The sequence below is a fragment of the Aspergillus glaucus genome, assembly GCF_001890805.1.
Source record: "Aspergillus glaucus CBS 516.65 unplaced genomic scaffold ASPGLscaffold_5, whole genome shotgun sequence".
In the NCBI taxonomy this organism is placed as follows: Eukaryota; Fungi; Ascomycota; class Eurotiomycetes; order Eurotiales; family Aspergillaceae; genus Aspergillus; species Aspergillus glaucus.
The window spans coordinates 686,121-705,564 of NW_019170457.1; the positions used below are offsets into that span (position 1 = coordinate 686,121).

Below are 19,444 nucleotides of genomic sequence, written 5' to 3' on the forward strand. Positions count from 1 at the left end.
TTTTTTCCCTCCCTTTTTATGTGCGATCACCGCCAATGATAATCTGGTTGCTGCAAGCCCTTGGAATAGTGTCCGCGGGAATCCTCGTGGACGAGTCCAGAGGCGGTCCAGTGCGCGGCACACTGGCTTCCCTTGGTCTGCTTTCCCAGGTACGATCACCAAGCGCGTTGAGCCAAACCTCCTGACGAAGAGCCTCGAGCTGGCGTATGTAGTGGTCCCCATCCATGCTCCAATCAGCACCATGGCGCGTCGGTTGCAGCGTTTGCGCCGTCGTGCCCGCATCACCAGGCCTATCGGGGTTCGATTGGATTTGGCGAGGTCCGCCCTGGGAACCACCATCAGATTTCCATTGACGGTCTGAGGTTGCCGCAAAGCGCGGTTCATCGGGTATCTGGACATGCTGGATGGTAGAAAGCACAGGAGTCACAGTCGTACCTGAATCATTTTTGCCATCTTTGAGTGGCTTCTCTTTGGAGGCTTTGGGCATATCGACGATTCGTCGTCGGTTGGCCCTCCTTCGTCGCGGAGGTCCAACGTCGCATGCGTTGCCTCGCACTTCCTCCGGTGCTTGGCCCGGTCGAGCAACCGGGACGGGCCCTTGTTGTGCCACAACAGTGCCAGGGGACTTGCTCACAACCGTCGAATGGTCCGCGATAGGCGTCCGGATGACCGGGGCGCCCTCCGGCTCCGCCACTCGTTCAACCAAGTGCTTCCTCTCCGTGTATCCGGGGCTGGTCCCATCGATAATGATGTCGACCGAGTAACCCGGCGTACGGCGGAATAGGTTGAAAATAACGACACGGTTGCCGGAATACGTCTTCACAAACGGATTGCCCGATATCCAGATCTCCCGTATTTCAGGGAGACAGGTGAGTCGGGCAATCTCCATCGGATCGGTCAGCAGGTTGTCCCGCAGATCCAATCGTTCCAACGAAAGAAGACGTTCGATTCCGGCGAGCGAGCGGAGACGGTTGCCACGGAGGTTGAGAGCTGTGATTGCGGGGAGAGGGTTTCGGGACAAGGAGTGCAAGGATTCAATCATACAATGCGACAGGTTTAGGGCTCGCAATGCGACCAGGGATGCTAGACTGTCGGGAACCTCGGTAAAGAGATTCGATGAGAGATCCAGAGAATGCAGGGTATTCGCTACAGGGGCAAGACTGGTGGTACTGATGGTTGTCAGGGAGTTATCCGGCAGTCCCAGATGCCGGAGGAATCGCCATTTTGACGAGGGGAGAGTGGTGGAGAGGAGAAGATTGGAGGAGCTTGAGCTTCGACAATGACCCGAGTGCTCGCTAGAATTAGAACTACCAGAACCGGTGCGCCTAATCCGCGAATGCCGGGTATGACGCTGGATCGAGTGCCTCGAACTGGCGGGACGGGTTGGCGAATTGCTCTCGGTGCGGGAGCGGCCCTGAGAGCCTTCTGACCCAACACGGAGCATAGAGGCCGCCTGCGGACTCGTGCTCGATCCAAGGGCCGTCTCAGCGACCGGAGAGTTTGGCACAGAAAGGGATCCAGACCACTCAGGGCGGACCATCTGGGAGTGACCATTTCCACTGGAACTCAGCGTCGGGGAGTGTCCCTGGGCTTTGGATGACCGGCGACGGCGCTTGTCGATATCGTCCAATACAATGCCAGTGAGCAGGTCCGCAGGGTCTTCAAGGTTGGCTCTCTTGATCGTCAGGGTTCGCAGTTGCTCCGACAATCGATCCCAGCCAAAGAAGGAACGGTAGTCTATATCAATGATTTCTAACGCACTCAGGTTTTTGAATGAATGGAGCGGCACAGCCGTGTCAAAGGGGAATTCTTCGTAACCGCGGATTAGACGGGCGCGGTGGTCAGGGGCTAAACGCAAACAGGGTATCTTGGTAAAAGCGGAGTAGAGGTACTTGAGGTCCGCTTCGAGGGCAGCCTTGGCTTTTTCGGATTTGGTCGAGGAGTCTTTGGAGATTCCGAAAGACGACCAGAGGGCACTCATACCAGACATGACACTACGGACACTTGATACTGAGTGGATGGAGTCTCTATCACCCCTGGACCGTTGGGGTTTGTTCAGGAAGGAGACGTAGGATTGGGACACATCGTTATGGATGTTTTCCAGTCGAACACTCATGGGACCGACGGAGATGGAGAGATCCTCGAAGCGGGAGAGTAGGTAGAACAGGTGATGGGGGGTCAGGGTAAGTTTCGCGGGCTTGATGCCTTGGGAGCCAAGCTTCAATGTCCCAAAAGACAAGGCTGACGCCAGAGTCGAGGAGGTCGAGGAGAGGGCACTCCCCGAGCTGGAGGAGGTTGTGGAGGAGACATGAGCGGATTGTGTGCGTCTCAGTTGCAGGGCATTGGCTAGCGCCTTTTCATGGGTGCGGACGAAGCTGGCGAGATTCTAATAGCAAGAAACCAACCCATCAGTATACCGAACCAGCACGAATGTATTGCCAAGGGAACCAACCTTTATGAAGAGTTGTCCGTCCTCAGTGTTTAGTTTCTCCATTCCGGATGGTGCTTTCACCCGAGAGGAACCGAAACTCAAAGACGGATGGGGTGTTCTCTAGTCAGGCGAACTGGAAGGATAAAGCTCAAGAACTGGTAGAGAAGGGCGTCGACATCTTGTAAGGAGACAAGCGAAGGAGGACGAGCAGGGAAGAGAGGTGACAGAAAAAAGTGGCAATCAATCTGGTTTGCGACGCGATGTGACCTGCAGTGGAAAGAACACAAGAGACCAGGGGTTAGCAAATGGACTTCTTTTTTCTTTGAAGAATTCAACTTTTGTTGTACCAGAATCACCCAACACTGTCCTCCGTAGAGAAGTTGGTTGTCCCACGATGGATCAGAAGAAAAGACTCAGGGGAAGAGAAAAGGAACATACCAGACAAGGTATCAGTTTATATATATATCTGTAGTTGTATGCAGCGAGGTGACTGGTCAGGGATGAAGCGGTTCGCAAGGCGTGCTGAATGGCCGGAGATCTTCCAAATTCGGATGAAATCTCTTTAATTTCTGAGTCGATAGAACTTCTCGAAGAGACGGTGTAAAGAGAGAGAGTCAGTGGGATGGAGACGGAAATGCGATGAATGAATAGAAGGATAGGATAGGAGGAAGAGGGATCAGAATAATAATAATAACAGGCCGCCTGGGGGGCGTAGGAAGGAATGATAACAGCGGACCAGAAGATGTGACCCAGCAATGGTGGCACGGGGGAGTCCCAGAGTGGAGCTACTGATAATAGAGCCTGTATTTTATTTTACAGCTGAAATACCACCCGAGGCGCTGCTAGATAATTAAAAAAAAAAAAAAAAAAAAAAAAAAAAGACGATCAAATCAGCTGAGGAGAGGGTTTTCCGATGATGGATCATTCTGACCTTAATTAATATGCATTTTACTAAAATCAAGGATTAACTATGATCATGAATTATAAATGTCTTGGTTCTTGCTTAATTCCTGACTCGACTTCTTCCTCGTACAGACCTTCCCGCCATTTGCAATTCTGTCCTCGAGCGAAGAGAAAGAAAGAAAAAGGCTGTGAAGACATACATGCAAACTGCAGCACCACTAAACCAGAGCGGGTTGGTGGCAGTTATGTAGGAGGGGGTTTAGCGTGAATTAGCGCTACTGTGGCTCTTTTCGTCCTTTCTATCCTATCTACAGTATGCACACGCAGAAAGAGTGGACAAAGTATGCACAGAATAATACTTCAGGTTATACTCCAATACCGTCCAATAAAGGCAGAGAAATTACTGGCATGCTGGGACGAATCCAATTGATAAAAAAAAAATATAAAAATATAAAAATATAAAATAAAAATAAGAATAAAAAACGGTTCAGTGATTCATCGTGGGCTTCTGGTTGGCATTTGGATTGTCATATCAGCTACTCGAACGGTACGCCTTTTTAGTGCATCCAGTAAGTGTCATTCTTTGGGTCTGGGAAAGGTAAAGTGTGGGTGGGCCCAGAGATAAATACTCGGAGTACCCTGCGCGAGTCTACATTTCTACTCTACGCAACTCGTGAGTGATATCCCATCAATCGGAGTCTTCAATGTCCCTTGGTGACATTATTTCCCTTGCTGCTGCGGGACGGAAGGTAAATATTACTACGTGACCCAACGAGTCGACCACCCTTTGTCGTACAGGATAGAAGTTCGGGAAGAAAAAAAGAGGTTGGCGCATAGACCAGGAGATTACGGTTTGCTTTTGATGTCAACGGCGACCGTACTTGTGTGCATTGACGGGAAAGAATCGACAGTCAACATATTCCGTACACTGGACAACGGACATTTAACGGCTCTTAACAACAGGATATACGCCCCCCTGATACACTTAAGTATCTTGGAATCCAAACTCGGCAAGAATGATCCCACCATGGCGGGATCTGAATGGTCACTCTGATAGATCGACACTGCAGAGGGAGGGGTACTCGTAAATCCTTGCTTGCGTAACTGTACAGAGTACGGAGGGCTGTACATTTCTCGCTAACTGTGTACAAGTAGAGTTCAGGGTGCATTAGAGGTGACGAGGCGATCGAAAGCCATAGAAAAGTACTGCGGTTCCGTCTAATTCAAGGTGTTCATGGTATACACGTACTCCAGTGTACAGTATACAAAGTACAGGCCCGACGGAATGGATGCTATCCATGGCGAACTACACATTTGAATCCTGACCTCACGGAACAGATGCCGTGTCTAGTCTATACTACGAAGTACAATTGTCCCCTATTTGTACTTGTACTATGTATATTTTCTACCCCTGGTTCGAATCCCAACCTTACCCCGCCTGTTATTCTCGGTGTTGATCAAACATTTTGCGCGGGGTAAGCGAAGCCAAGTCGGACCATTCAGTAAGACAGCCCCTGATACAGACCACACTTATACAACGCTGTAGAAAACGTCTTACAACGAAAAAGGGACGCAGGAATTGCAATGGTACGATGAACAACAAAAAGACCATGCATTAACCCGACTGCCGTATATCCCGACTAGCATTCGGACCAACTCTCTTAGCACCGGAGAACATGCCACTCGAGGCTTGATGAAACGGTGCCGCAGTCAACTACACGGGAATCTCGAGGGGTTAGGTGCTACCTACGAAGAACACCGCATGCAAGCACGTTCTATTATTCCGTATTGTGACACTGGAACTCATGAACATAAATACGGTTACGAATATGCATGTTTGCTTTTCGTGCCGCTGCTTGTTTTCAATTGAGCGACTGCCATCACAATCACTACTGGCTTCTGTCGACCAAGAGTACCACTTCTATATGGTCGTAGAGTAACTATTCGGAGTAAGTTTCCTGGCCTACCAGCGAAGAGAAGAATGAATGTCTTTATTTCGCGCGATAAGCGCTGGAAGGGATGAGAAACTTGGAACCCTCTCCATTTTTAACCTAATCTTTAAACGTTTCCATTTTTGACTTGATTTCATATGTACCCATGTTCGTCAATTAGCACTCTGGTTAATTCCGCATTAATTTCCTGGCCTGTAGCGGGGTTTTCTTTCAGCTAACCACGTACAAAATCTAATATTAGACGACATGCAGGAAAAAAAAAAAATCGGAGAAAAAACCACACAAACAAACCATCACCTGATAACACCCAAGAGACGATGATCCCATTAGCACAATATCATTGCAAGCACCAACGCCTCTCTCTGATTGGCTCCATGTACTGTAAAGTTACGGTAACAATGGGAACCGCAGATCTTTCGTTGACTGGTCCGTGGGACTGCTGGGATCTCCGAGGACCGGGAGTGGATTGGATTGGATTATCTAAGCGCCCTGCACGGACAGTGGGCGGGCGATCAGTCAAAATGATCAATGTCAGGTGAGTCTTGGCTTCTGTCATTACCTAGAGTGACTTTAGAGGAATTCCCCATTCATCCCTATACATATTGGCTCGGAGTCAGCGGTTGGTAAGAATGGAGGGAAGGTTTAAACCTCCGAGTGCATGGCATTGGCGCTAATTGTTGTAATTTGTGGGCTTTATCCGATTCATACAGTGCGCTACTGTACAGCATACTCATACATGCATTCGCATAGATTAAACTCCTACTTGTTCTCCGGAGTCATACAATTCCTACTGCAAGATTAAGTCTGTAGATTCGAAACAACTGTCTACAGGATCGTACCAAGGATATCAAGTCCTTCGATCCATGGATGTCGCCGATTTTCCCGACACGGTGGTATGAACAGAAAACATAACATGGTGCGATATCGATACAAGATGAGATGATGCCGCGATCTATGGCTCCGTCCTCCATCCGTTCATACCCTATCTACACCGTATTTTACTACCGCTCCATGCGCTCTTCTATGGACGTCATCCGAACCACCATATGGTGGACGTTTCCGGCGGTCACAGGAACATGGCGGGGCAATTGTACGATCGGGCATGTTCGTGTATTTGTAGAATTAACGAGATCTATGATGCCAGTGTTTCCCTTTTGAGATGGAGGGGCTGTCGCCTCGATAGATAATGTAGATAATAGCGTATCAACAGAGTTTTGTCAGTGTCGGTACCGAGTGTCAGTACATACAGTAGTAGAGGCGGTGTGCAAGTGATTGATAGTGGGGAATGCCGAATCGCCTGATATCGATAAGACGCGAATGTCATGACGCCGCTTTCCGCCTGATCGCAGTTAAGCCATGACTCGAAAAACGCGACTACGCAGCATAATTGGTAGGGCTATTCTTCCTATGGGGGTGTATATAATGAGGCTTACAATAAGGCTACATGTATAGAAAAAAAATTTTTTTTTTTTTTTTGTGATGACTGGGGATGCTGATGAGGTCATTTGATATACAAAGTGTAGCTTGGATCACACGAGACCCGCCATTTTAATATTTATTTTGAGCCTCCAAATGTGTCAGTGCGAGCATGTACATACGCACACACGGAGTGCAAGTACGGAGAAGAACAAAGGGCAACGCATACCAGAATAACCAAGAAGTTTCAAGTCATTGAAAGGGTGCGCCATCGAATCAACATGAAACGGCAACAATTTACCCAGAATTCTTTTCTTGAGAAACTCCGGTAAATACGAGTAATGCGAGTAGCGCGATGCATCCGGCCCAAATAGTCTATGCAATTGACCCTATCAAAATACCCACTGGCATGTCGGTTATTGCGTCCCATCACCTGCACGCTGCAGTACTAGCGCTATGGGCTAGTATTACGCTACTGTATGAAGCACGGTTCAACCCAACCAAACCCGTTTGGGAAAATCATTTGCATCTGGGCGGCTGTTGGTAACTTGGTGGTGGGCGGGTGAGTTGAGGGTTGCGCGTGTGGCTGCTGCAATGCGACAGACGTTTTTTATCTGTGTTGCTGGTTTCTATTTCTGTTATGACGTGCTGCGATAAATTCTACGAATGCTTGTACTATGAGGGATATTGCCATGTGTGCGTTCTTTGTCTGATTCGTGGTAGTATTCGTAGTGTCTGCAAGACAGGCCAGATCGGCTCTCAGTTATGACATGCCGGCACAACATTGCGATCATCGAATACATTGAATCGTTGTTGCCTTTTCACGCTAAAATATGGAGTACATTGGTGCACTTTAGCAATCTTCAGGCCGTCTATGCCCGGGCCAGTTTCCTTCTCCCCAGTAATGCAATTCGCTTCCTAAAAAGTGTCCGATGCATCTAGAGACCACTCTCTTATCGTTCAATATCAACATCAAATTCTAGGGGGCCCCACTAATGTTAATCGTGGGGTAGTCATGTACTATTATTGGCCAATTACACTAAACATCCATTTAGGGACATGAGAACCTTCAAATCTACCCGTATACTTCACTGCAAGAGACCGAATATCTCCATCAAGCTTCCAGGAAGCGACATCTACCTTTACTCCTGGTGTATGCAATATTAATCTCACTTAATCCTTGGCATGCTCCGGGCCTCCGATGACCAGGGGAGCACGGCCGGGGAGTGATTGCGCGAGCACAGTTATCTCCGTGGTCGACTTGACAACGATGTTTGAGTGACAGCTTGGATCCAATGGGATTTGGTCGGAGAGAGCATCGGGGGCTTGCCTTTGCATGGGCTAGAACGTATAGGGTTTACTCGTCTCGGGATGCCATATGTGGTAAGCCATCGACTCGGCTGCATCAAGGTCACCTTCTCAATTTCCTGTATTGCGAGGGTATCCGTCATCCATCTTTTGGTACGGTATATCAATGCCGTCAGCTATTCCGGGTGTTTTGACATTTCTCTTTGTTCGTCTTCACCGATAAAGACGTAAAGTTTGCTGCTCCTTTGTGCCATTCGGAGTATTCTATACCAAGCCTCCTTCAAGCGCTAAAACAATTCGACGCCAGTCGGAGCACCGGTCTGCTAGTTTGACTTCGGCCGATGCACGCGTGGACGCCACCATCAGCATATCTGTATCTGACTCCGCCGAATAGTTGCATTATCCCGCTTTTAACCCTTGCGTCCTGGCCGTCCGTTCGCTGCAACTGCTTTATTCGCGTTGTTGATGTTTCACAAAACCGTCGGTGAGCGCGGGGTAGTCGAATGTTCTCGTGTGTGGCTAGTGCTGACAAAAGCCACATATATCCGTCCTCAATTTGCTGGAATGTGGCTTAGCGCTTTCCAAGCTGACAAGCGCATGACGTCGGTGCTGTCAACCTCAATCCAGTTCTCGTTCTCAAATTGTCAGCTCCCTCACTTATTCTGCTTTCTTTCTACAATTATACTACAATGCATCGACAATAATGACCTCGGCGAAGAAATTGACGAATGCTCATAATCCCTACGATCCCTTCGCCCTACCAGATTACGACAACGATTTCATCGACCCCGATGATCTACGACAATTCGAGAAAGCGTTAAGCGCCCCCGAAGCCTCTCCCCTGGTCGCCATCAACGATTGGCGACCTATTAACCAACGAGTCCGGAAATCGAACAATAAACGCAGGAAGCCTCGACGGAGCACGGATGAGACCAGGGAAGGGGTTCTCTACACGCTGTTGAAGTGGCCGTTTCTCTTCACCGTATTTGCCTGGATCTCCGTGCTCAGTCTGATATATGTCCTGACGCGGTGGTATATCTTTATATATGAGCACTGGGTTACGTGGAGGGGGAAGAGGCAACGACTACGACACGAGTTGTCTACGAAGACGAACTACGCGGATTGGTTAAAGGCCGCGCAAGCGCTTGACGCGCATTTGGGCAATGCGAGATGGAAAGAGGTGGATGAATACGCATACTACGACCATCTTACGATCAACAAGGTCGTTGCACAGTTGAAGAAGTCAAGGAAGGAAGCGGAATGGGAGATGCATAATGGGAAGACGAGCACGGGCGAGTCTGCAATTGAAGAGTTGTGCATTCTTCTGGAAGCGTGTGTCAAGAACAACTTTTCTGGAGTTGAGAACCCGCGGTTGTACAGTGAAACGTATTCCGGGACCAAGGATCTGGTGCAAGAATACGTCGACGAGGTTAATGCCTGTATCAGGCTAGTGGAGGACAGCCAGCAGGTTACGAGTGATGAGAAGTACCAGCACTTTAAGCATTTGAACACGAATCTTGGTCGCACTGCGCTTTGCTTGTCAGGAGGAGCTACATTTGCGTACTACCATTTCGGTGTGGTTAAGGCATTGCTTGAGAATGGCGTTCTTCCAGAGATAATCACAGGAACCTCAGGAGGCGCATTGGTCGCTGGCTTGGTTGCTACAAGGACAGATGAGGAATTGAAACAACTTTTGGCTCCCGCTTTGGCTCATCGCATTAGAGCGTGCCACGAAGGTTTCCCAACTTGGTTCCGGCGCTGGTGGCGCACCGGTGCACGGTTCGATACTCTGGACTGGGCTCGTCAATGCAGCTGGTTTTGCAGAGGCTCTACTACGTTTCGCGAAGCGTACGAAAGGACGGGACGTGTATTGAATGTGAGCTGTGTGCCGTCTGACCCTCACTCGCCTACAATTCTCGCAAACTATCTCACGTCGCCCGATTGTGTCATTTGGAGTGCTGTGCTAGCTTCTGCGGCAGTTCCTGGTATCTTGAATCCTGTTGTCTTGATGACCAAGAAGCGTGACGGTACTCTTGCACCGTACTCTTTTGGACACAAGTGGAAGGATGGCAGTCTACGAACTGACATACCGATCAAAGCATTGAACCTGCATTTCAATGTCAACTTTACCATCGTTTCGCAGGTGAGAAATCCAGTTGGTTGTCGAATTGAGACGTGTCTAACATGTGAATAGGTCAATCCCCACATCAATCTCTTTTTCTTCAGCTCTCGGGGATCAGTTGGGCGACCAGTCACTCATCGAAAGGGTCGCGGATGGCGCGGTGGCTTTCTAGGCTCTGCTATTGAACAGTATATCAAGCTAGACCTAAACAAATGGCTCAGAGTTCTCCGGCACCTTGAGCTACTGCCACGCCCCATGGGCCAAGATTGGAGCGAGATTTGGCTCCAGAAGTTCAACGGCACCGTCACCATTTGGCCGAAGAGCATTTCCTCCGACTTCTACCATATTCTCTCCGATCCCAGCGTCGAGCGCTTGGCACGTTTGATCCACGTGGGCCAGCAAAGCGCCTTTCCAAAAATTCAATTCATCAAGAACAGATTAAAAATTGAGGGCGAGATTGTGAAAGGAATCCGGCTCCATTCTCGCACCGGCGATCAGCTAATGTCCCCTCTCCTGCATCGTCGCCAAACATCAAGCGAGCAAGAACCGGCAGATCCGATGGTCAACCATGTTAACCGCAAAATTGCAGAGCGACGATCCAATTACAAGGATGAGTCTCGATATGTCGAGACGTCGGAAAGCGGCTCGACTGGTTCTTCTCGTATTCCAAGTCCTACGCCCCGTCGGGGGAGTAGACAGTTACTTGAAGAGATGCGACGGCAATCTGCCGTTTTCTTTGACGATGCTATTTATGGAGAAGAAGATGCTCCAGCTGAGTAGAATTGCGAGCTGAATTTTGGCTTGGAAAAATTCGTTGGCGAAAACTGGAGTGATTATCGTGCTTCGTTTATATACATTGTGCATAGGATACCATAGCATTAGCGTTGAGTTTCATATATCTTAGTTATAATAGTTGGATTATCCATTTAGGAGTCTGCATATTCGGTCAACAATGATTTCCAAAGTGTCTACTAGGAACGAGATGAAAATCCGAGCTTAGGGTTACCTCGGATTTCACGGATTTCTGATGATATCCGAGATGACCCCCCACATTTTCACCAAAAGGGTCGGGGTATTTATACCGAGAGGACGAACCGGTAGTCAATCAAGTATATACAGCTAGCATCCCTGAATAACTCACCCACGAAGCATTAACAGCACCATTCATTATGCCAAAACCCTCCTTCGACTCCCTCCCCCTCCAAAAAGACGGCCCTCCAGGCAACGCCTGGGGCCTCTTCGACCCCTCCGACGAATGCGGCATGCTCAACCTCCTAACCCCAGAGAAAACCCGCGTCGCCGCCGCAGAAATACAAAAAGGAATCCGCATCTCAACGGACTGGCCGCTGGATGCAATGGCGAGGCCGTGTTTTGGGCGCGCGCCGTTCAAGCAGACGATTAAGAACAAGGCGCCGAGAGAGGTTAATGATGATACGTTGGAGTTTAATACGCAGAGCAGTTCGCAGTGGGATGGATTTCGGCATTATGCGTATCAGGATGCGAGAGTTTATTTTGGAGGTAGGACGTTGGGAGATGTGCTTGGGGGGGCGGGGATTGGGATCCATGGTACTTTTTCTAACTCTAACGCAAGTATATATATTTCACACGGCGTGTATGCTAATGACAACAGCATGGGCTGAAAACGGAGGCATCATCGGCCGCGGCGTCCTCCTTGACTACGCCTCCTGGGCCGACGCAAACAACATCCCAATCGACCACTTCACACCCACAACCATAACAGTTTCAACCCTCAAACAAATCGCAGCGTCCCAAGGCACAGCCCTCCAAGAAGGCGACATCCTCTTCATCCGCTCCGGCTGGACCCGCGCCTACACCCAGCTCTCAGACACCCAAGCTCAAGCCCTAGCCGACATCCCCGTGCCGCCCGCCATCGGGCTCGAGTCCTCGGAGGAGACGCTACGGTGGCTCTGGGAGACCGGGTTTGCGGCTGTAGCGGGGGATATGCCAAGTATGGAGGCATGGCCGTGTCAGGATAAGAGGTTTTGGTTGCATGAGTGGTTGTTGGCGGGGTGGGGGATGCCGATTGGGGAGTTGTTTGATTTGGAGAGGTTGAGTGAGGTTTGTAGGGGGGAGGGGAGGTGGTCGTTTTTCTTTAGTAGCGTTCCGTTGAAGGTGAGCTTTCTTTTCTTTCTTTTGGTGCTGATGTGCTGATGAGATAGGTTCCTGGGGGCGTTGCTAGCCCTCCGAATGGGGTTGCTATTCTATAGTCTACTGCCGGATTTAGGCACGTCCATATGAATATTCGAATATATTGAATCAACCCTCAAGCGCATGTTTCACCTTGGAAATCTCTTTAGTAATCACATGGTGATGCTTCGACACATCCCTAAGCACATCCTCCGCAGACTTATACTCCCCCATCCAACACTTCCTCACAGCCTCCCTCCACCCCTCATGTCCAATCTCATCCAACGGAAATACTCTTTCTGAATAAAGCTTCCTAATCTCATCATCCCCCTTCTCCTCGTATGGCATTCTCCCAACTAGTATCTCATAGAGCGTCGACCCAAGCGCAAATATATCACTCTGCACACTATTCGGCTCCTCCTCACCCCGAGGCATATAATGCGTAGCCCCCTCAATAACCATAGCACCGGAGCCATGCAACGACGACCCCCCAAAATCACTTAGTCGGATGTTTTCCTTTTCATCGACGAGGAATTGTCTTGCTGACAGATCCGAATGGATAATATCCTTCTGGTGAATAAACGAAACCGCCTCAATCGCCTGCCTCGCAACCCCATACCGAAACCTATCATCCACCTTCCCAGTACCTCCCCCCCTCTTCAAAAACGTCTGCAAGTCCCCATGCGGCTCATAACGCAGATCAATGTACTCCTCGCAGCACTGCAGACATCTTGCTATGTGCTTGTGTTCGCCGAGATGGTGGTAGATACGAGATTCGATGCCGAGGGCTTGGACGTTAACGGGGTTTGATTTGTCCGTTGGGAGTTTACGGACGATTTTGTCGTTTAGTTTGTGGGTTGTTGTGAAGCGGCCGATGTTGATTATGTTGTCTTTGGTTGGGTGTTGGAGGTTGTCGTAGTCGGGGTGGGTGTCGTGCTGCGTTGTTTGAATTAGTTGTGAGTGCTTGATACTATGTTCGAGTGTACTTACTAGGTACGTCTCATAGCAAGACATGTTGAATGTTTCTGTTAGAATGGGGTGTTCTTTTGGTTATTGTTGGTTATTGTTATCTGTGGTTGAATTGAATTGTTGCTTCATGATGAGGTATGAACCTTGACGCTGGATGTACCAGACTTCATCGTTAGAGTACTGTTTTCATGTCGGGTCGTATCAATTGACTGATAACTGAACGCTCACTATTTACAGCAATTGTAAACGTCGTCAAATACTGCCCCAATTCGGGGTATGAGGGGTTTGAGTTGAATTATGTCAGAGTATGCGAAATAGGAAAGTCATATCGCGGAGAGCACCAGTACTCCGTATTCCAAGTTGAACCATTATCCTTGTACTCCGTAGACAGAAAGCGATGCTCTAATACCAAATCTTCCAATGTTATTCAGACCAATCCCAAAAGTGTCACTCCAACGCTCAATTCACCATATCCCAACCCGGACAATAGCTACAACTTCCCGAGGCAAATCCGCCGCGGAAAGCTTCCGCCAATACCTCCAAGAGCTCCAAGACGAGAACGATGTCCTCACCATCACCAAAGAAGTTGATCCTCACCTCGAAGTAGGGGCTATAACCCGCAAAGTCTACGAGAATGGCGAAAAGACTCCTTTATTCGAGAACCTCAAGGGCTATGGTAGAATCAAGGATAACGGCCTCTTTCGTATACTCGGAGCACCAGTTGGCCTGAGTAAAGTCCCTGGACAGAAACTTGGTCGGATTGCAAAGTCACTGGGGCTGCCATCTACTGCATCGGGACAGGAGATTATTCAAAAGATCAACGACGCGAAGAGAAAACCGCCTATACCATCGAAAGAAGTCCCCTCAGGACCCGTGAAAGAATACAAATTATTCGGCGATGATATCGACTTAACTGCATTGCCTGACCCATTCCTCCACCAACACGACGGCGGAAAATTCATACAGACCTTTGGCATGCACATCGTTCAAACTCCAGACGGCCGCTGGACGAACTGGTCCATCACGCGCGGCATGATCCACGGCAAATGCTCACTCGTCGGCCCCGTCATCCCCAAGCAGGACATCGGCGTGATCCATCAGATGTGGAAAGACAAGAAACAAGACATGCCCTGGGCATTGTGTTTCGGTGTACCCCCCGCTGCGATTATGGTTAGCGGGATGCCGATTCCCAAATGGACGAATGAGACGGAGTTTATCGGTGCGTTGACGGGAAAACCTGTTGAGGCTGTCAAGTGCGAGACGAATGATATTCGTGTTCCGGGTGATGCGGAGATCGTGCTTGAGGGTGTCGTTTCGAGTACGGAGACTGCCTCTGAGGGGCCGATGGCGGAGTATCACGGGCTTATGTTTCCGGGGAGGAGTAGGGAGTGTCCTGTTTTCAGGGTTGATGCTGTTACTTATCGAGAGAATCCTGTTCTGCCGGTTTGTGTTGCTGGGAGAGCTACCGAGGAGAATCATACTGTTTGGGGTGTTATGATAGCAGCTGAAGTTTTGACTATTTGTCAGAATGCTGGTCTTCCGGTTAAAATGGCTTGGTGTCCATTTGAATCTCATTGTCTTTGGTTTGTCTTGCAGGTTGACCTTACACAGTTGAAAGCATTAAAGACCAACATGAAAGACTTCTGCACGAAAGTCGGGCATGTCGTCTTCGGCTCAAAGCCTGGGTGGTATATCCCCAAGCTCTATATAGTCGGGGAGGATGTCGACCCTACGGACTTGAAGGATGTGATCTGGGCTGAAGCTACACGGTGTCAGCCGGGTGTGAATGAGTTCCTCTTCGAGGAGTATGGGAATATTCCATTGATTCCGTACGTGGGGCATGGGGTTAATCCTGAGACGGAGAGCGGACATCATCGGAAGGTGGTGAGGTGTTGTATGTTTGCGAGCGAGTTTGGAGATGGGGAGCTGCACTGGGAAGAGGGCTCTTTCCGGGGGTCGTTTCCTGTGGATGTACAGAAGAGGATGGAGGATAATTGGAAGGAGTATGGATTTGATAGCTGATTTGTACTTTGCAAGAGATCTGTATTCAGATATGGTTGGAATTTGTTATATAACTAGCCATTTCGCAGTCACGTCTTTGGCAGATTTGAAGTCACCGCCAAGTGAGTAAATAATTTGCAATGCAACTGCTGCTTCGCGAGAAAAGTCCTCCACGAATTGCGTATTCGCAGCCACCGCACCAGCACCAGCATCCTGCATCACCATATCATCCCCTTTCCCAGCCTCAATAGCCTTCCGATACGCATCCTGTATTTGTCCCCCCAACTCCAACACCAGATGATACCCCTCGACCGCCAAATGCGCCAACCCAAGCATATGCCACACACGAGCAAAATTAAACTCCATCTCCTGCCTCTGCTGAAGACTCCCCTCCCTCTCACGCACGCGCCGGTACTCATGCATAAACGCAAGACCCTGCATGATGAGATAATGCCTATTCTCCGACTGCCGCTTAAGCGAGTGATGGATGTAGCACAGCGCAATAGACAAAAGCGTAGCCGGATTCTCATCATCCAGCGCATACGCCCGGTAAAAGTAATTCAGCGCCGGGAAGAAACTATTCCCCGAGTATAGGATATGCCCATAAAGCACGAGCAGTGCAACATCCATTTCCTCAGCCGGGATCGCCTCACCGGTATCGTCGCGGGTGGTGAGTGATGCGCGTTCTTGGTAGACGGATTCGCGAACTGCCTTGCCTTGTCTGACCTGGGGGTTGTTGTCTGGGAGGGTGTAGTCGATTGCCTTGATTTGACGCAGCATGAATTTCATGTTTGGGGAGGAGTGGAAGAGGGAGCGGTGCGGGTCGCCGCTGAGATGGCTGAGCATGGAGAAGAGGCGGTAGGTATCTGTTACGAATTGGTATTCTTTGATGAACCAGCGGGCTTCGTTGGCGAGGGTTTCTTCGTCTTGGACGCGGAGGGCGCATGCTGCTTTTGGTTAGCTGTTTCATTATTGCAGTAGGGGTAAAAGTGGACTGACTGAACCAGCAGACATGGATCAATCGTGTCTTGGGCTTGGAATTGTACCAGACACTTGCGTCTACTGCGGCCCCGAGGGCTTCGTATGCTTCTTCGGGTTCGCCCTGTTCTGCTACGAGTAGGGCATATTGGAGGAACATGTCGAGCCAATCGTCGAAGGAAATTCCGTGGTAGTCAGTGGGTATAGCATCCTGCAGCGGCTCGTCTGGAACGTTCCCTGTGATCATCAGTGTTAGAGCAATACCAACATCACAATGGAAGGTTCCTACCTAGAGACTCCTGAAGACGGCCTGCCATTTCAGCCATCTCGTCCATGAGTGTCCGACCCTGAGACCTTCCAGCCTTCTTCTGCGCCTCTCTAGAATACCCCATAAAGACCTGTCGTTGCAGCGGGTAGAATACCCGATTTGACCGGAACTCTCGCAGCAAAGCATCAGCAATATCTAGCCAATCCTCCATGGCTTCCAAATTTCCTTCTTTGGCTAGCGGATGAAACACTTGCATTTTCGAATACAAGTACTGGATATGCTCTGTCCGGTCTCCTTCTCCTGTCTCCTCTTCATCTTGTTTCCTACCAACCGGCGCAGCAGTGAGTGTTGCAGCGATTCCTTCGGCTTCTGGGGTTTCCTCTTCATATTCTTTTACAACCGGAGCTTCTTCTGGAGCCATCTCTGCCGTTTTGAATTCTTTTGCGAGTTGTTCAAGCCTAGTGTCTTTTCTGCGACGATTGCTTCTCATCTCTTGTCTCTCAAGCAAGACGGTTTCATTGACGTATTTGAGAGCCTGTTCAGTCATTCCGATACTCTCGTATAACTTGGCCAGCTGTGCACGCGAGTCGACGTTTCTGGTGTCATGTTCTGCGACTGTGATGTAACAGTTCTCTGCATCTTCGAGGTTACCGAGGCGCATGTAACAATCTCCCATTGCCATGAAGAAACTGACGTCTGCATACTCGCCTGTATGTTGGAGAGGAGTGTAAAAGCGAAGAGCTTCTTCGAACAGGGTAACTTCTTTGAGAGCGTCCGCGACTTCTCGGAAGAGGTCTCCATAGTCGTAAAGTCGGGCACCTTCGGCGTTGTCTTCTGGGTTTAACCATTCAAAGTGGTGTAATGCTTCGTCTTTGTGGTCGTATCCCATTCTCAATCGGAAGAAACCAAGTTTGATTCGGAGTTCGATTGGAAGACCAAGTCCATAGGAGTCTCGCGGCCATTGCTTTGGGATGTAGCCATCGGTTTTAATACGTCGAGGGGAGTCATTGGAATCCCATTCTCGATCGTCTTCGTGGAAGTCCTCCCATATTGTATCATCACCGCGCCCAAGAAGCCATCTGCACAACGACTTAACCGCTCCAAGGCCTTCATCATGCCGACCTAGGTAGGTAAACAATTCTGCGTAGATATTGACGTCTGACCAGGAAAATTCGGGGGCCTCGTCTGGGTCAACGGTCATGTAGTACTCAACGCTATCAGACCAATAGTCAAACGCCGTCTGTACATTGCTCAGATCAATGTACGTTTCCGCAAGGTGACGAAGCGCCCTGACGTTGTGCGGGGACCCTTTAAGGACACGTTCATAGTCTGTTGCAGCCCGGCCATTATGCCCCAGCTCGCGATAAAGTGCCGCTCTCTGGAACCGAGCATTTAGATTATGCTGGTCGATATCGACTACTCGACTATAACAGTAGAGGGCATCATTCAGGGCTGTCTGCCTATCGTCACCTGCACGCTCCAGGACCATTCGCGCAACCTTGGCCCAGACTGATGGGTCTTTTGGGCGGGTGTGAGCACCGCTGAAAAGCGCGGTTAACGCCTTGTCTTTTTCACCCTGCGCTAGAAAGACTTCTGATAGCAGAGAATGAGCGGCGAACATTTCGGGGTTGATCTGGATTGCGCGCTTCACCAGCTCGGTTGCACGTTCGTAGTCTCCGTCGATGAATGCAGATGTAGCCTCTGAATGTAGCGTTTTGAACTCATGACTAGGTTCCAAAGGTCTGCGCGGTCCTCTCTTGATACCCTTGCCACCTCTGGCACCGTACCGGCCTGAGAACCTGCCGGTACCCCTGCGACGACGTCTTCGAGAGTCGTCTTCATCATCATCGTCTGCGGCTTCCTCTGCCATATCAGGCGATTCTTCATCCTCCCTAGTACATTGTCAGCGTGAAACGTAAAAAAGGCCCAATCAATGTGACTTACGAGTCCTCATCCCCGGAAAGCTCGTATTCTTCTTCCGAGTCATCCCCGACCGGATATTCTTCAGCGTAGTACTCAACTTCGATGGCTGGTTGGTCCGAAAATTGTGAGGGATCGGGAAATGTGCCTCCGTATAGTCTGGGATCCAGCAGAGATGTGTCGAACTCTTCTTCCGCAACAGGTTGTTGTCTATCCTGCACTGCATACTGGACCTCGTCCGTAAGAGGATGCTCCGGGTAGTCCCAATCTGAATGGTTCATATTGACGCGTTTTATACTTTGTCACCACCAATGAGACAGCATATAATAATAGAAGAAGCTCTAATCACATTGGACGACTGTCTGCGTCAAGCGCTGTCTATAGCAGACTGCAGGTGGCCTATCACAGCATTGCGCAGTTTATTTTCTATCCTTGTTGATAAATAAATTTCAATATGATATATATATTTTTCTTTTTTTTTTTTCTTCTAAGCACGAGATTAGCAGTATTCGTCGTAATTCTCCTATGCAGTACGTACCAGCAAGGCACGAGGAACATGGATGTGCCCGGAGAAAAAAGAAAGAGAAAAAAAGAAGAAAAAACAACTTAATGGTGTTGCGAACAAAGACTATTCATCAGAATAGCATAGAATAAAGAAACTATTCGGCGATAGACAAGCAGCTAAATAGACAAGAACTAGAACTAATGCTGGGGTCAAGGTTTGGAGTGGTCCAGTGACTTCTGAGTTGCCGAATCGGGCCAAGTCTCAATCCGATCCTTCGCTTCTTGTTCTTCTGGTCTCTTCTCTCTCTCCCCTTCTCTTCCTCCATCTCCATCCATCGCATCTTCCCCCCATCCTTTTTTGCTCTTTTTTCTTTTCTTCTCTTTATTTTTCTTATTCTTTTGATGCTTCAGATCTTCTGCTTGCTGTGTTTGACACACTTCTGCAGTTGATTCTGACATCCTTTCGTTAAAAGGCAATTGCAAGAAAAAAAGACGGAAAAAAGAAACGGCCACACAAGTCTTCT

The 19,444-nt window shown here is 49.2% G+C and overlaps 6 protein-coding genes across 6 annotated transcripts; 3 read left to right on the forward strand and 3 right to left on the reverse strand.

Annotated features, from left to right (window-relative positions):
* Positions 1–16: 16 nt before the first annotated feature.
* Positions 17–2,494, reverse strand: ASPGLDRAFT_121001 (leucine-rich repeat domain-containing protein; the record flags this gene model as incomplete). Its single annotated transcript, XM_022540193.1, has 2 exons — positions 17–2,386; positions 2,453–2,494. 2 exons carry the CDS (start codon positions 2,492–2,494, stop codon positions 17–19), a joined length of 2,412 nt encoding a protein of 803 aa, XP_022403266.1.
* Positions 2,495–8,713: 6,219 nt separating this feature from the next.
* On the forward strand, positions 8,714–10,912 carry ASPGLDRAFT_33479 (patatin-like phospholipase domain-containing protein; the record flags this gene model as incomplete). The annotated part of the gene is made up of 2 exons (XM_022544313.1): positions 8,714–10,153; positions 10,205–10,912. 2 exons carry the CDS (start codon positions 8,714–8,716, stop codon positions 10,910–10,912), a joined length of 2,148 nt encoding a protein of 715 aa, XP_022403267.1.
* Positions 10,913–11,301: 389 nt separating this feature from the next.
* ASPGLDRAFT_64833 (uncharacterized protein) lies at positions 11,302–12,360 on the forward strand (the record flags this gene model as incomplete). Its single annotated transcript, XM_022548826.1, has 3 exons — positions 11,302–11,698; positions 11,763–12,265; positions 12,313–12,360. 3 exons carry the CDS (start codon positions 11,302–11,304, stop codon positions 12,358–12,360), a joined length of 948 nt encoding a protein of 315 aa, XP_022403268.1.
* A 124-nt stretch (positions 12,361–12,484) lies between these two features.
* ASPGLDRAFT_106258 (uncharacterized protein) lies at positions 12,485–13,057 on the reverse strand (the record flags this gene model as incomplete). The annotated part of the gene is made up of 1 exon (XM_022539504.1): positions 12,485–13,057. A coding segment is annotated over one exon (573 nt), but the record flags the coding sequence as incomplete, so codon positions are not given.
* On the forward strand, positions 13,037–15,271 carry ASPGLDRAFT_72847 (UbiD family decarboxylase; the record flags this gene model as incomplete). The annotated part of the gene is made up of 3 exons (XM_022549639.1): positions 13,037–13,042; positions 13,554–13,599; positions 13,755–15,271. 3 exons carry the CDS (start codon positions 13,037–13,039, stop codon positions 15,269–15,271), a joined length of 1,569 nt encoding a protein of 522 aa, XP_022403270.1.
* ASPGLDRAFT_44410 (tetratricopeptide repeat protein) lies at positions 14,965–18,839 on the reverse strand. The gene is made up of 4 exons (XM_022546020.1): positions 18,441–18,839; positions 16,518–18,388; positions 16,250–16,465; positions 14,965–16,197 (listed from the first exon to the last, which is right to left on the reverse strand). Exons 1-4 carry the CDS (start codon positions 18,695–18,697, stop codon positions 15,317–15,319), a joined length of 3,225 nt encoding a protein of 1,074 aa, XP_022403271.1. The 5' UTR covers positions 18,698–18,839; the 3' UTR covers positions 14,965–15,316.
* Between the last annotated feature and the right edge of the window lie 605 nt (positions 18,840–19,444).